This window comes from Erpetoichthys calabaricus, chromosome 9 (genome assembly GCF_900747795.2).
Source record: "Erpetoichthys calabaricus chromosome 9, fErpCal1.3, whole genome shotgun sequence".
Lineage (NCBI taxonomy): Eukaryota > Metazoa > Chordata > Cladistia > Polypteriformes > Polypteridae > Erpetoichthys > Erpetoichthys calabaricus.
In genome coordinates this window covers 196,503,091-196,518,110 of record NC_041402.2, presented here as the reverse complement: position 1 = coordinate 196,518,110, position 15,020 = coordinate 196,503,091, and the positions used below count along the sequence as shown (strand labels likewise).

The 15,020-nt window shown below is 51.5% G+C and overlaps 1 protein-coding gene across 1 annotated transcript in view; it reads right to left on the bottom strand.

The window, feature by feature from the left end:
- Window positions 1-593: 593 nt before the first annotated feature.
- Window positions 594-15,020, bottom strand: part of LOC114657062 (tenascin-like) — a 57,848-nt gene continuing 43,421 nt past the window's right edge. The window contains exons 12-23 of the mRNA XM_051931874.1: window positions 7,028-7,300; window positions 5,952-6,074; window positions 4,886-5,029; window positions 3,838-3,957; window positions 2,967-3,110; window positions 2,447-2,577; window positions 2,228-2,360; window positions 1,996-2,147; window positions 1,360-1,456; window positions 1,118-1,279; window positions 821-984; window positions 594-740 (exon numbers count right to left, since the gene is read on the bottom strand). Coding sequence (XP_051787834.1) covers window positions 630-740; window positions 821-984; window positions 1,118-1,279; window positions 1,360-1,456; window positions 1,996-2,147; window positions 2,228-2,360; window positions 2,447-2,577; window positions 2,967-3,110; window positions 3,838-3,957; window positions 4,886-5,029; window positions 5,952-6,074; window positions 7,028-7,300 — 1,754 coding nt within the window. The 3' untranslated portion in view covers window positions 594-629. The remainder of the gene's footprint in view (window positions 741-820; window positions 985-1,117; window positions 1,280-1,359; window positions 1,457-1,995; window positions 2,148-2,227; window positions 2,361-2,446; window positions 2,578-2,966; window positions 3,111-3,837; window positions 3,958-4,885; window positions 5,030-5,951; window positions 6,075-7,027; window positions 7,301-15,020) is intronic.

Sequence of the window (15,020 nt, the reverse complement as noted above, 5' to 3'; positions counted from 1 at the left end):
GTCCCACCTGACTTTTACTCCAAACCCTCGCACAACGGCAGGCGTGAAGGACTGCAGCTGGCATCGTGGCGTTAGCAGTGCCCCCCAATACACATTACTAGCAGCATAAATGAGGTGCCAAGTGCGGCCCGCCTGTGGGGGTCCTGAATGAAGGGAGACGGCAGCAGGCGCTTTAAACAAAGTCGGTTTTATTTGAATAAGGGTAACAGAGAATCGGCTTCTCCTTCACGTGAAAGTCTCTCGACGCGCGCGGGGGGCTCCGTCGGCCACAATGCTCTGCCAAGGGGGGCTCTCCTTGGGCAGCCCCCGTCCCGTCCCCCCCCGCCCTTTACGTTTTGGTCAGACTTTTTTTTTTTTCTTTTCCCTTTTTAACGTTTCCTCCCCCGATAGGACGACCCCCAAAAGGATGCAGACAGAGAAGAGAAGGCTACAGAAACCCACCAAATAAAACAGAGAACAGCCGGCCTGAACACAAACAGCAGAGTGGGTGGGCGGACAGAGAGCGCCCCCTGCAGGAGTGTGTGTGTGTGTGTGTGTGCGCGCGGGGGTCTCTGGGCTGTGCTATTGAGTTCAGTGCTGTTGCTGTGAGCTCGGGGGCCCTGCCGCCCTGACTTTGGTGGTGGGCTCCCCTAAGACCGCTTCCTCCTGCCTTCTAAATTTCGGAAGTTCGATGGCCTGATCTTCATGTCGGCAAACTGGATTGAGTACTCGTGGCCTTTCCAGTGGAACCAGTTGATACCCTGCGGAGAACAAGGGCCACCGGTGAGGGCCACGTCCTGGCCGCCTAGCCCGCCCTCTGCCCCGCACCCTGACCGCTTACCTGGCTGTGGCTGTTGTCACCATAGCGACCCATCAAGTTGACGCGGTGGCAGTTCTTGTACCAGAAGGCCCCCTTGTAGGAGAGGGCGCAGTTGGTGACGGCCACATCGTTGTCCTTGTCGTAGGTGGAGAAGGGCCGTCCCTGATGGTAGGTCATGGAGTCACCTGTGGAAGAGGAGACAGTGAGAGGACGGGCCACCACCCAGCCTGTCACTCTACGGTGTAGGACAGGACATGGCACTGGGGCACCACGGGCCACGCCACCTGGCAGCGCCACCAGTGAGCTACGCGCACTCACCTGCCGTCCCGCTGTATCCCCCCACCGACACCTTGTAGCGGCTCCTGCCGTCCGAGACGGAGAACTTGTCGTAATGGGCGTAGGCCGTCTCCTCGCCATCCCGCAGGTCGACTCGCAGCTCGTACTGCCCGGAGGAGGTGATCTTGTGCAGGTTATCTAGACCTGTGCGGTGGGAAACGCGGGGGGTCAGCGTGCCACACCACATCGCCGCCACGGGGGCCGCAGAGGACATTTGTACTCACCCAGCCAGAACTCATCGTTGAGATCTCCGAACCCGAGGGAGTAATTCTTCCAGTTGCGGTAGAAATCGAGCTTCCCGCTCTGGCGCCGGAGGAACAGCTGGAAGAAGAGGGACACTGCTCAGTCCCCGAGGACGTCACGGGGTGGCCGGTGTCCTGCTGTACCCACACAGAGTGTCGCTCAACACCTTGCAGCGGCCATATCTGAGTGAATTCTCGCTCTCGGGGTCACACAACAGGAACCTCTGTCACGTATATAGTGCCTTTCATATTGAGGGGGGGTCACACTTTTACAGTGTGGGCACAAACACTACAAGTGGGGGGGTCGGTGAGCTTGGTGCTGTATGTAGCGCCTTTCATGCCAGTTTATTGTCTAACACGACTTCACTCTCAGGGTCCCACTAGGAATCGACACTTGGATGTTAACTCTTACGAGATTCACCCAGTTAGGTAGCTGGCGACGTGTTGCATGCTGAACGGCACATTTCACCGGACCCTCTAAACCCAAAAACGCGAAGCCCACCCCAAAGCCTCATCCTCCAGCCATCTTTCCTGCACCAGTGGCCCCCAGTAACCCGCCTGTGCATGAACTCTCGTCGGTGTGATGCGAGGGGCCGCTGTGCCCGCTCCGATGCTCACCATCCACCCGCCTCCGTCCGTGTTCATGTCACAGTACACCTGCACCGGCTGGCTCTCGTCTCCGTTAAGGTAGATGGTGTAGATGCCCGAGGTGGTATCTCCATTCAGGAGGGCCTGAGAGCAGTCCCTGGGATGTCGGTACAGGATGCCAACTGCAAAGATCAACACAATGAAAACCGAGTCCTCGCCAGCCCGCCACCCTCTGCCCAGGCCTGGTGTGCCTCCCACTTACTGGTGGTGAACTGAGTCTGCACCACTTTACTCCTCTCAGGATCAGCAATGGCCTGCAGTTTGACGGTGTACTGGGTGGACGTGCTCAGCTGTGCCAGGTTGTAGGAGATGGCATTAGGGCTCAACACCACTTCCTGTGGAGATGAGAGAGATGTGGGCGTCGTGGCATCACAGCCCAGCCTGCCGCCACGCCCCCTTACCTCAGCCAGTGTGTACGCACCTTGACAAGGCCATCGGCAGACTCGAAGATCAGGATGTACCCAGTGATGGTCGCTATGGGGGCCTTCCACGTTAGCAACGCGCCATCTGTCTGAATGTTGCTGGCCGCCAGGTCCTGAGGAGCATCGACCCCTGCAGAGCACCGACTGGTTAACGCCACGTATGTGTCCTCCTCCAGAACCAGCAGGCAAAGTAATTCCTGCCGCTCCCAGTTAAACCGATGTCACACCACACCCCACCTGCCCCGTGAATTTGGGGGCCGCACTACTCACTGTCTGTCATCTCTACTCTCAGCCCCCCATGTTCAGGCTTTGTCCCACCCCACCAAGGACTGCTTCTGTTACTCTGCCTCACACACTCCGCGCTATACCTTCATCTTCCTCAGCACTCCATGGTCGTGCGACCACTCCAGCCACACCTGAAGCCCCCCATACCCTCTCCTAATCCTCATTGGTCACCGTGGCCTCCTTGTCCACTCGCCAAACTCTTCCTCATTAACATCCCCCTCCTCGGGCACTCACCTGTAACAAAGTCTGTAGTTGCGATGGCACTCTGCTGGGCACCCCTGACGGCGTAGATCCTCACGATGTAGCGGGTGGTCGGGCGCAGAGCGCTCAGGTCAAACTCCACGGTGTTCCCAGAGACGCGCTCCACCACTGGGGGCACTAGAGAGGGGCACATTGGGCTGGTTATTTCACAAGGCTAAATGGGTTGTTCTTCCGGCGACCTAGTGGCACCGCATTTGCATCCATGCCTCGGTTTTTTGAGTCTGCTTAATCCCGATGGACCCGCGGGCACACAGAAGCCTCCCCCCCACTGTTGTATCTGATAGAAGTGAGGTGCACCTCAGAGCTGGACTGGCATTCAGAGCAACCAGTGAAATAAACCAACACTGGTGAAATGATAGAACAGGCATTGGTGCCCTGCAGTGGGCACAAGTCCTTTTGGTTGAACTTTCTTTTCTAGTTTCTTGTTTTTGGTCAAGTCGAGTTTTGACTTTGCGTGCGTCTCTCGTGCTCCGACAGTTAAACCTCAGCACTATGAGGGGCTCCACGAAATGGCTCATCGTCTTTTGTTTATGAAGTGCGTTCCTTAAAACAGAATTCTGTGGCACCGAGACGTTTCTTTGAGTCTTTTTTGACCAACACTTTGTGGAGATCCCAGACTCCCAGTTGAAACGGGGGACTACGTTTTGGGCTTTTTGCACGTGTGGCGTGATACAAATATTCTAAACTCCATGAAGTGTTATCAGGGGATGTCTTGAGACTAAATGTACGAGTAAAAGCTGACTCTACGGTCCAGGACAAACGGGTGTGTGTGCGTTATGGGAGTCTGTACCTGTCTAATGTGTGGCCCGGCCTGCCAGTCCGATGGCCGCAGGTTGGCACTTACCATTGTCAGCGCTGTAAGTTATGACGTATTCGTCGACTGTGGCGATCGTGGGCTGCCAGTGCAGCAGGGCTTCAGAGTCGGTGATGTTGATGGCCTCCAAGCCGCTCGGTTTGTCCAAACCTGTCAAAAGACACAAAGTTTCAAGGGAATCGCACCTTAGAGCCCGCCGAGCGAACCCCGAAGACCCAGCACGGCCATCCCATTCACGTCACAGCAGGCCCACTCGGCCTCCCAGTACGACCCTGAGCCGCCATTTTATCTCAAACTGCAGCAAGTTTACTTGTGACATCTACAAATGTGAAACCTTCACCAGATATTTGATAGATACAGCAGTGCCCACCGGGAGGCTGGCACAGCACGTGACTTGTCCTTTTATACACAGCAGGTTAGACTAATCTGTAGCTCACGTGTTTCATTGTATTTGTCTGTTAGACGTCTCTTTGTGTTTTTGTTTCGGCTCACGTGAAAGCCCACGACGGGGTCAGTTATAACTACAAGGTCAGGCCGCACACGTCCACCCCGAGGGAGCAGGACGCGGTTCAGACGAACACAAGCACTCGTAGTCCACCATCCTCTGAGGCTGAGCCGTTTATGATCAGGGTGGGCAGTCAATCGTGGGGTCCATCCATGTGCGCTTACTCCTTTTTTGAGAGGGTCACTTTCTACTAAACTAACGTGAGGCCTTTCGACTTTGAGGATGGGCTGTTTGCTTATAGGGGCTTCTTGCCCACACTCGGCCCTACTCTGTCTCAACAAGAACGGCTTTGTCTGCACATCTTGGGCGACTGCAGTGGTAAAGTAAATGTGGGGCACCTGCTGTCAGTTCTCTGCCACGGGGTGAGGGGGGCACACGAACGAGTAAGAACCCTAGGTTTGTTCAGTAAAAAGTGCAATGGCCTCCAATGGGCTGCTTGTCAGAAGCAGTAATGGAGTGGCAGGCTGTGCCACTCTAGTCAGTGCTAACGTGGGCTCTGCGTGTGTGCGATTTAAGTTCAGGGTGCACAAGAGCAGGCCAGACCATAACAAGCGTGCCCACAATAACACATACCTGTAGCCACAGTGCCTGAAGACGGCTCGCTCTCATCGAGGCGCTTCACCGAGACGATGGACACGTCGTACAGCTGCCCAGGTGTCAGGTCCACCAGCATGGTCTTTGATTTGGTGCCATCTACTGTTAGTATTTTTGGGGTGCCTGTTGGAGAAAGAGAGAGAGACGTCAAGAGTGAGGAGTGGATTGGCTTTACACCGTGTCCTGAAATCAGCAATCAGATCTCAAAGGCCCTGTGCACACACGTGTCCTGCTGTAAGGACTGATGAACACCTAGCAGCATTTTAGCTGAGATTCGAAGATGAAGAAGAAGACGCCTTCAGCCAATCAAAGACGCGCACAAGGCGCTCCCGAAATTCCAGTCTTCCCAGTGCCGTACGGCTTTTGAATAAGGAATTTCAGAGATAATAAAAATCCAAGGAGCACAGAGTTGTTCTGCGTATTCTGTGCTGGTTTTCAAATTTCACAAATGTTTGGGACCCTTTAAGATGTCTGTCTGTCTGTCATTGGAGGCAAATATCATGTGACCTAAATAGATAGATAGATAGATAGATAGATAGATAGATAGATAGATAGATACTTTATTAATCCCTAACCCTAACCCTAACCTAAACCTAAAATAAAAGATCTAAAGCATTTGAAATGGCCAGTGAGCAACGGCACTCAGGGCTACGCAAACACATCGTGTAACTACACATTCGTACACAGCGAGACCCTGACAGGAATGTCCACTCAGAAAGAGGAGGACGAGGAGGAACGGGACGGACAGACGGCCATCTTGATTAAAGTTACGTGAGCTGCCTCAGAACTCGGACACAAAGGAGCAGGCATGCCGAGAGGAGGGCCCCAATTGTAGCGCGTCTGGACTGGAGGGACGCCTGCTGCGATGAAGATGAGGATGGTGATGCACGATGTGTTTCTCTAAACTGCAGGCACTTTGCTTCATTTCTTCCCTTTTCGAGGTCTGAGTGTGGACATGTTAGCTGAGGGGGCACATAAACAAATACTTCCCTGTGGAACGTGGGCACAACTGTGCGGCTGTCACACTTACAGACATGTCACTCACCTCCTTCTGCTGGGACATACGTGATGCGGTAGCTGTCCACTCGGGCCCTTGGGATGATCCAGTGCACCACTATGGTGGTATCTGTAACATCTGAGAATCGTAGACCTTTGGGGGATCCCAGACCTGCAGAAAGATGGCAAACACAGCAGGAGTCAACCGAGGTGCCACCCATAACTCTAAGCTCTGGTCAGACTGGTGCCAAAGCGGCCGAGCCTTTCACATCCCAGGGGGACTTGAGCTGTCTCTCAGCCTGCACGTCCTTCTGAGGGTCAGACGCGAGACTTGGGCGCTGCCACCAGGACACACACAGTCCGTCCATCCACACAGTAGATCACAGCTGATCTGCATAGCTAGAATATTTACTTAGCAGAAAGAAGAAGAAGAAGAAGAAGAAGAAGAAGTGCAAACAGCCATCGCGTGTGCCAAAGTCACGTAAACCCAAGCTCCACAATGTCTTTTAAAGATGTTGACGTATGTCTCCAGGGTGCAAGAAGCAGACAAACAAGCGCTGCGCAGACGGACCCGAGCCAGTAACTCAAAGACATACGATGGCTTTCTGGTTACTCGTCAGGATGTGACGGAGACAGAAGATGGACGTCAAGCTGATGCCGCGCGCTGGCAGGTCAGCGGCACAATCTCTGCCAGGATTCCTCATGCACCTTCAGGACCGCGCAGCCTTCAAATAATGGCAGCCTCAGCCAGTCACCTCACACAGCCCAGGAGCAACTGGCACAGGGGAGCCAAGGAAGGGACAGCGGGAAGGAACTCGGGTACACACGGGTACAGAGTACGGAAGTGGCAAGAGGAACGACGTCTCGGTCGGTCACAGCCCTCCGCATGCATGGAGCTCTCTAATGTTCAAGGCAACACGGGGCAAACCTAGAAGAGTGGATGACCGTTAGTAGAGCAGCTTCATGCTGGCCGGTGGCCATTCTGTCGAGCAGGGAACAGGTGGCAAGAAAGATGTCACTGCACGTGCCAGGGTCATCTTCAAGGCAGCGTAAGGGAGGAGGTGGCACAGCAGCAGGAAAGACTGAGAATCGCGCCATCTGGAAACAGAAGGGTTAGACGAGTACCTGTTGTCGCCACACCGGTTATGGGCTGCGAGCGATGTCCCTTCGCTACCCCATACAGCTCAATTTCATAGTCAGTACCCCCTTCAAGCCCCGTGATGTCCACGTTGCGGTCTTCTCCTGGCACCATTATCTCCAAGGGTTCTGCCTGTCTTTTGGAATCCCTAACTTTAATAAGGAAGTTATCGAAGAGTTTCTCCTCCGCCATCCACGAGAGCCGGAAACTGTCCGTGGTCAGGTTTGAAACCAGAAGGTTGTCCACCTCAGGCTCTGCCTCTGGAGGGAAAGGGAGATTTTTCAAGGAATTTAGAGGTAAACCCGAAAAACGACGAGAGATTAAAAAGAGGGTTAGCAGAGGCATCGTGCGCAAGTTAACCGAGCGCCGACACGGGACCAGGCACGAGGACGGGCACACACGACCCTCCACAAGGCTTTAGTCAGGCTCCTTAGGTTCTCAAGGAGGTTCCATGCAAAACGGCCGTCTCTGCAAAAACAAGGAAGGAGAAACAACGAGATGGCATGCTGTGTTTCCAGTAGCGGAGGCCCACTCTCGGCCGGTCGTCACAGATTTATGCAGGAGCAGACCCTACTACAGGAAACACACTGAGATATGTCAAACAGGAGGCTGTTGGCTCATCTCTGCAAAGGGAGAAATGAAACAGAAGTTTAGATGGCGAGAGCAGCCCGGGGCGAGGAGACGAGCCGCAGAGAAGGCCCGCGTGGAGTACCTGTCACAGCCACTGTGGTCAGGGGTGTCGCCCGGTACCCCATCTTGGTGACGCCGTACACTGACACCTCGTAGCCTATGTCTGTGATCAGGCCCGCAATGTCCAGCGCCCGCCGCTCTCCCGGCACCGTGAAGTCATGGGGCTCCAGCAAGCGCCCCGAATCTACGACCACAATCTCAAAGCGCTCAAACTGGTCAGGCCTGCTGTTGTGGCCATCGTCTGTCGTCGTCCAGGAGACCCTGAAGCCGTGTGGGTTTAGCTCGGTAATGTTTAGCGACTCCACCTTTGGCAACTCCTCTAAGAGAGAGCAGTGGGTTTGGGAAGGAGGACAAAAGGTGGAAGATGAGTACACATTGACAAGCAGAAATGGCAAAATCCATCCAGTCCCTGTCTCTGATCTCCTACGACTGAGGATCTACGTGAGATCACGACTCATATAACCACCACCCCCCCACCAACATCAAAACACAGTAGAGGCTGGGGTCCCAGTAAGTGGAGATGGTGAGCGAAGGTCCCTGGCAGCTGAATGCCCCCACCCCAGTAACGCACACAGTGCCCCTCACATTGACCACACTGCCTAGTGGCTCCACAAACAGGGGAGGTGAAGGATGACGCGAGGGGCCAGTGGTGACACACACCAAAGTGTCATACGGTGACCGTGTCACTTCACACAGTTGTAAAGTTAAGTCTCAGAGATCTTTCAGGTAAAGTGACTACCTACTGCAGTGGCTCTCAAACTGTGGGTGTGAAGTAACAAAAAGGGGGGCGCGAAGATGTGAAAAAAAGAAAGCAAGAATCGAAACAAATGAACTTAAACTACACTCTGATACTAGAAAAATAAATCTAGAGTTAGATAAAGGTCGATAAAAGTTAAGTAGGTATAATAAAATATGCATCTATGATACGTCATTAATTAAAAAAGAACAAATTGGTATTAGTGGGCTCCTTTCAAAAAAACATTAGGGGGGGCGCGATTAAAATTATTATGAAAACTCGGGTCGCAAATACTTAACGGTTGAGAAACTACTGCATTACACGACAAGGCCAGGATATCTGCCACCGCACATGTCCGATGTGGCCTCTAGAGGGTGCCATTGAGCCAAACTCCAATGTTGTCTGGGAGATAAAGAAAAGAAAAAGAAAAGAAAAAGAAAAGAAAAAGAAAAGAAAAAGAGAAATCGGTTTGTTTACACAGGAGCTTTACTGGATCAGCAAGGATGCCTGCCAGGTACCTCCGTATCAATCACAATCTGCAGGTGTGCGTCACTAAAGGGGGCATCCTGCATCTCGCCTGAGGAACGTGGGCACGTAGAGCGACCAACGGCACTAATTACACAAGCGGATCTCAGCACGAAAACTTCATCAGTAATAAATCAGCATGGCTGCTGCCGGCAATAAGCACATCTCACAAGAGTCAGCCAGGAGTAATCACACCACAGTGGGAACTTGGGGAAGGAGTGATGGGCTTGTTTCAAAATGAACACCTCCACGGCGCTGGCTTTGTGCCCCCTGCTCTCTGTAATCTTTGGCATTCAGAGGACGCCTCTGCCATATAAGTGTAAGTGTGGGCATGGCATTGGAGGCATGTGGACCACCATATGCAAGTAAGAATTTCACTGGACTGTACCCACGAGACAATAAGGGGCCTGTGTGTGTGTGTATATGTGTGTGTATGCGTTCGTGTGTGCGCGTGTATATGTGTGTGTGTGTGTATGTGCGTGTACGTGTTCGTGTGAGCTCCCTAGACAACAACATAACCTTTCACAGAACAAAAGGACAATGCCCACCTTTCTCCAAACTCTGTGGCTTATTTTGCAGACGGACCTGAGAACTTCAAAAGGAGCTGGAGACGTGTGACGGTGACTTAATGACTTAACGCTGTTGGAGAATGACGACAGCCACAGCAGAGCTCTCAGCTAATCGACTCACAGACAACTGCTCATTCAAAAAGAACGGCAGCTTTTTAGGAGAAATTAGGGAAAAAAAGAGAAAGAGCAGAGTTGTGATGCCCATCTCTGTGGCAGCAAAGAGAGACGTGTGGAAAATGCAGAAGGCCGCGAAAAGAGATCTCCGAGACTTCAGACTACAAGGACAGCAACGACATTTACTCATATAGCGCCTTCCAAAACAGAGTGGAACTCAAGGTGATTTACAAACAGCAGTAAGTGGAAGCCAAGAGGAACAATCGTCACATACAGTAATTGTACCAAGGGTCAGATAGGCAGTGGGGGAAACCAACCAAAAAACCTCTGGGGTTCTGCAACCAACTGCCTGCACAGGACCTGCTGGGCCTTCTCTGAAATAGCGAAGGAACAAACAAATAAAAACCGCAAGTGCTCTCACCTCGACCTTCTCGTATACTCAGATATGCATGGGGATGGATATTTGAGGAGTAAACCGCAAGACAAGGATTCAGTTTGTACGTTATGTACACTATGTACTTAAATAAAGTATCTATCTACTGTATCTATCTATTGTATAGTGCCTTTCATATCTATCTATCTATCTATCTATCTATCTATCTATCTATCTATCTATCTATCTATCTATCTAATCCTGCCTACTATACCAAATTCTATCTATCTATCTATCTATCTATCTATCTATCTATCTATCTATCTATCTATCTATCTATCTATTGTTTAGTGCCTTTCATTTCTATCTATTATATAGTGACTTTCATATCTATCTATCTATCTATCTATCTATCTATCTATCTATCTATCTATCTATCTATCTATCTATCTATCTATCTATCTATCTATCTATCTAATCCTGCCTACTATACCAAATTCTATCTATCTATCTATCTATCTATCTATCTATCTATCTATCTATCTATCTATCTATCTATCTATCTATCTATCTAATCCTGCCAACTATACCAAATTCTATCTATCTATCCATCTATCTAAAGAAGCATCCGCAACAAATCAAACCAAATTAATAATATACTGAACAATTATTAGAAAAGTTAAGTTGAATACAAAAAATGCAGAAATAGCCCAAACGTCTGCGTTTTGTACCCAATACTGGTGTGCAAACTTTGGTTGACAGAAGTGAAGTGAAGAGTGTTCACACACAGACACACACAGAATTCCTAAAATGGGATTGTTGGACTCTGGGAGGTCTAAAATGTCGAGATTCATCAAAATCTCAAAGTCGAATTTATTAGACGATTCCAATACGTTCCTTATACAAGAAAGTAACAAAGAATAAGAAGGCGAGTCTTGGGCCCCAGTACCGCACGTCCTTTCCAGTTGTGTCCGTCCCACCGCATACGTGTCCTGTCGCCAGTTTGGAGTTGGGTATAAGGCGCGTATCTTCACATGCTGAGCCCACTGTTTGAATGGCCTCCTGTCTTTTGTCAGACTTCCGCTTTGGCTCCAAATGTTCTCCGGCACATGTGGCCCCCTCATGCGCACCTCAGAGCCCTTCCCGATTAGCTCCTCGCTCCGGCTGGCGGTGCCCGTTGGCCCAGCGTGAGAACGCGGCAAGTGCCAAGCAGGCCCACTCCTCCCTACTACACGCCGCCTCTGCCCGTGCAGCGCACTCCTTCAGCAGGCCTTAGCACACGGGACCCATGCCAGCATCGGCAGCTTTTACTGCTAAAATGTGCTTTTTGTTCAGCTTGACAACAAATACAATTTGTCAGAATTAAAAACATCTTCCAGCTCCCCCTGGCCTGTCAGCCCCCATTAGTGGAGCTCCCTCTCCCTCTAACTCGGCTGGCTCCTGTTCGGCCAAAAGCAGACGCTGACTGTGTGGGAACATTCAACAGCTGCTAGTACAGTAGATGTGAGTCAGAGCGGGCACAAAGGAAATCCACGCTCGGCGCCCACTTCTGGACTACTGTGCACGGCGCGAGAGCGGATGGGGGGGGGGGTGGATGGGGGGGCACTGCAGGACCCCGTTTATGAACAACATTACCATCACTTGCTGGGGGGCCGAGAATGAAATTTTCACTTTAAGAAACGCTCACTAGACTGAGAGGCGTCCCACCACAGCATTCCTACTGCCGGGTGTTGAAGCCGCCCCGCTGTTTAAATCCCTACAACGGACCCTGACCTGCAGTACAGACACAAACGTTCAGAAAGGCAAGCGGGTGCGGTAAGAAGGATGGGCTCCAGGTTAGTGGGACAAATGACAAGTCTAATCTGGGACTTAGGACCCTTTAGGACCCGATTCGCGACGCTCGACAGTGGACACGGATTTAGGGTGGAAGCCCACACGTAATTATGGTGTGTGCCTTTTTGGACCACCGGCTCAACTCCATAGCTGGCGCTTTTTCTTTTTTGCGTTCATGATGTACAGAGTTGAAGTGGGCAGCACTGCCATCTCCCAGGGCCTGAGATCTGACGAAAGGCGTCCTCGTCTGTTCTCAGTGCACATGTGGTAACGACTGGCGTCCTCTTCGGGGAGCTTCCTGCCTTGTGCTGGCTGCGCCAACACCCCGAGCTGGCCTAACTGTGCCCATTTCAGCGCCTGGGGTTTGTGTGCACAGACATCTTCCTGTTTCTGATGGCACTGCATACTCGGACGACGCTCAGCTCTTCTGATTTGCCATTTCGTTCGTCGCTCCCACTGCAGGCCTGACACCATTCTTTGTTGTTGGTGCCCATTCACACAAGTACCCTTCAGATGCTTTTCTCCATCATGGCACACGCTTGGATTGTGGAGAGCGGCCTCAGGAACTGCAGACAGGGTGAGGTCGCCCACCAGTCTGAAATATTGAAACCAATCTGTAACTGAGGTTATGCTGACGAAGAGTAAACCTCAATGATTGCTTCTCCATTGAAAGGGTTGGCCTGAAAACACTTTATGACGAGCGCCACATAACATTAAGTGAAGATTGATCGGCCCGTTTCAGCTGACCTCATCACTTCACTTGGAATATCCTGCTCTCCTCAGCACTCTTTCTGGCCCAGTGGAGTGGCTAAGACCACCTCTCCAACAGCGATTAGAGACAATCAGCCAGGACTCCATAAAGTGCTTACAACATGAAAGGCACTCTCAGGTTTAACATCACAAGGTGAGCAGTTCAGTCTCCACCACGGACCTCCAACGAGCGCTCATTTGGGGGGGGTCTCTGCAGTTTGGTGGGTTTTCTCCAGCACTTTGCGCTGGCGTCAGGCTGCTCTCGATGACCCTGACGTACTGTAAGTGGGCCTGCGTGTGCATGACTGGCACTTCTCCATCTTGAGTCTGATGCTGCTGAGATAGGCTCCAGCTCCCTGTACGTTCAGACTAAAGAGGCACATTTAGGAAACACAAGGATAGATGATGAGGCAAACAGAGCTCAGAGCCATCATACTGCAAAAGTAAGGAGCAGAAAATGATATGCTGGGCAAGACACCAGAAACAAGGACCCTACATGTGGTGAAGGTGACAACCGCACCGGCGGCCACGGCCATCGTCACTCCTCCCCTGCTGATGGCTGGACGCAGCCACACCAAAGCTTTCCCACAATTCCAGTGGTGCACCACCACCTTCTGCCTTAAGTGGGGTGACAGACGTCTGTGACCCCGGAGTACACGGCGACGGGGTGCTGCGTCCGATTAGCGGCCTAAGGGGCTCAAAGTGTGAACGGCGATCCGAGGGCTCCGATTTACCGGCTGCTAAGACGCGTCGGCTCGGTACCTGTGGCGCTAATCTGCCGCTTAGGGCTTTTAGGCACCGTCCTGGTGCGCCCGTGTCACTCCACTCCACTCCACGTCACGTCACGTCACGTCTGTGCCGCTCAACCGCCAGGCTGACATTTCGGCGCGAGGCGCGCTCTTCGCGGGGGAGGCGTTCAAAGTGAAACTTTCTGGCGGGAGACTCGTTGGCGGGCTTCGAATTGGCGCCATCGTGCAGTCAGCTGAGCCGCCCGGACACTTCCGCGCAAACGCCGCGCCGCACGTGGGAGGAAAAACCTAAAAAAGGAGGCCGGGGATGTCGAATGGCGAGGCGAGTGGGCCACACGCGATTTACGAGGAGCAGAGCGAGCAACGCCGGGGGCTCGACAGCAGCACGGCCGGACCCTCGATCTTCCAGGGTCAGCGTCACTCAGTTACGAAGCAGCACAGCAGACAGCAGTGCCATCTTACGAGGCTGCTGACGGTCCTGGCCCGGCGAGCTCAAGTGGAGCAGCGACATCACTGGCTTTTAATCTTATTCTTGTCAGGAACCTCCGTGGAACACCGACAGGCCTTCCCTAAGACACGCTGGCCGCCCGTTGACTTCATGGTAAGTGATGTCTGATTCATCGTGTCGCGGGACCCCCATCCCGCAGGACAGTTGCCTGCAGATCGGCACATGAAGTGAAATGTGATGACCTCAGAAAGACGAGTTGTGATCCGCTGGGAGCATCGGGGTGTCGAGTGGAAGGTGCAGGACCGTAACGGCCGATAAAGACGAGCGGGGCCGAGCTGTCAAAGTCCCGCAAGGTTTGAAATGCGACAGGCGGCCAGACGATTTAATCAAAGCAGAGGGGTGGCATAAAACAATAAATAAAATAATATTAATAATAATAATAATAATAATAACTTCTCAGCTCAGAATAGCGAAAGGAAGTCAGTCAGGACATAAAACTGCGGAAAAGATCACTTTCTGTTCGTTTGGTTTTCTGAAACCAACTCAGAGTTAACGGTGTGAAATGCAAAGGCTTTTAGAAAATATTGGCAGCATAGGCTAAGTTTACATGTTCCGTTATTTTAAGCCCATTAAGCAGCAACTCAATTCCCAGGATATTTTAACCGAGTTCTTCTGCTTATTACCTTTCTCTCAGTTTACTTCTCTGTCAAGATGCTCATGTAACCTGTATGTGTGTGCGAGACCATCAATTATGTTGTCTGTTTTTTTTTTCAGAATTTACTGTCTTAATCTTCTTTGTTTATTTATCTGGTTTGTACAATGCTATATACTGTATATTCTGCCGTTCTTTATTATATTCTGTAAGTGCCTTGAGCATGGGAAAGGCGCTATATAAATAAAATGTATTATTATTATTTATTATTATACACTTTGTGTGTTTCAGCAGTCAACTAAACAAATACTGACAGTTTAATAAAAAAGGAATATTTTCAGCTGTAGGACACTCTCCTGCCCCGTGACACCCATAGCAGCCTGCAGGTTTTTTCCAGCAGTAATTCAGAATCACAGCGAAAAACGCAGAGCCCTGCCTGCCTGTAATGGTACTGTAAGTGAGAGCTTTGGAATTTACTGAGATGTTCACCTGTGCATCCCAGCTAATTTAATGGAAGGAACGATTAAGGTTGAGACTGGGC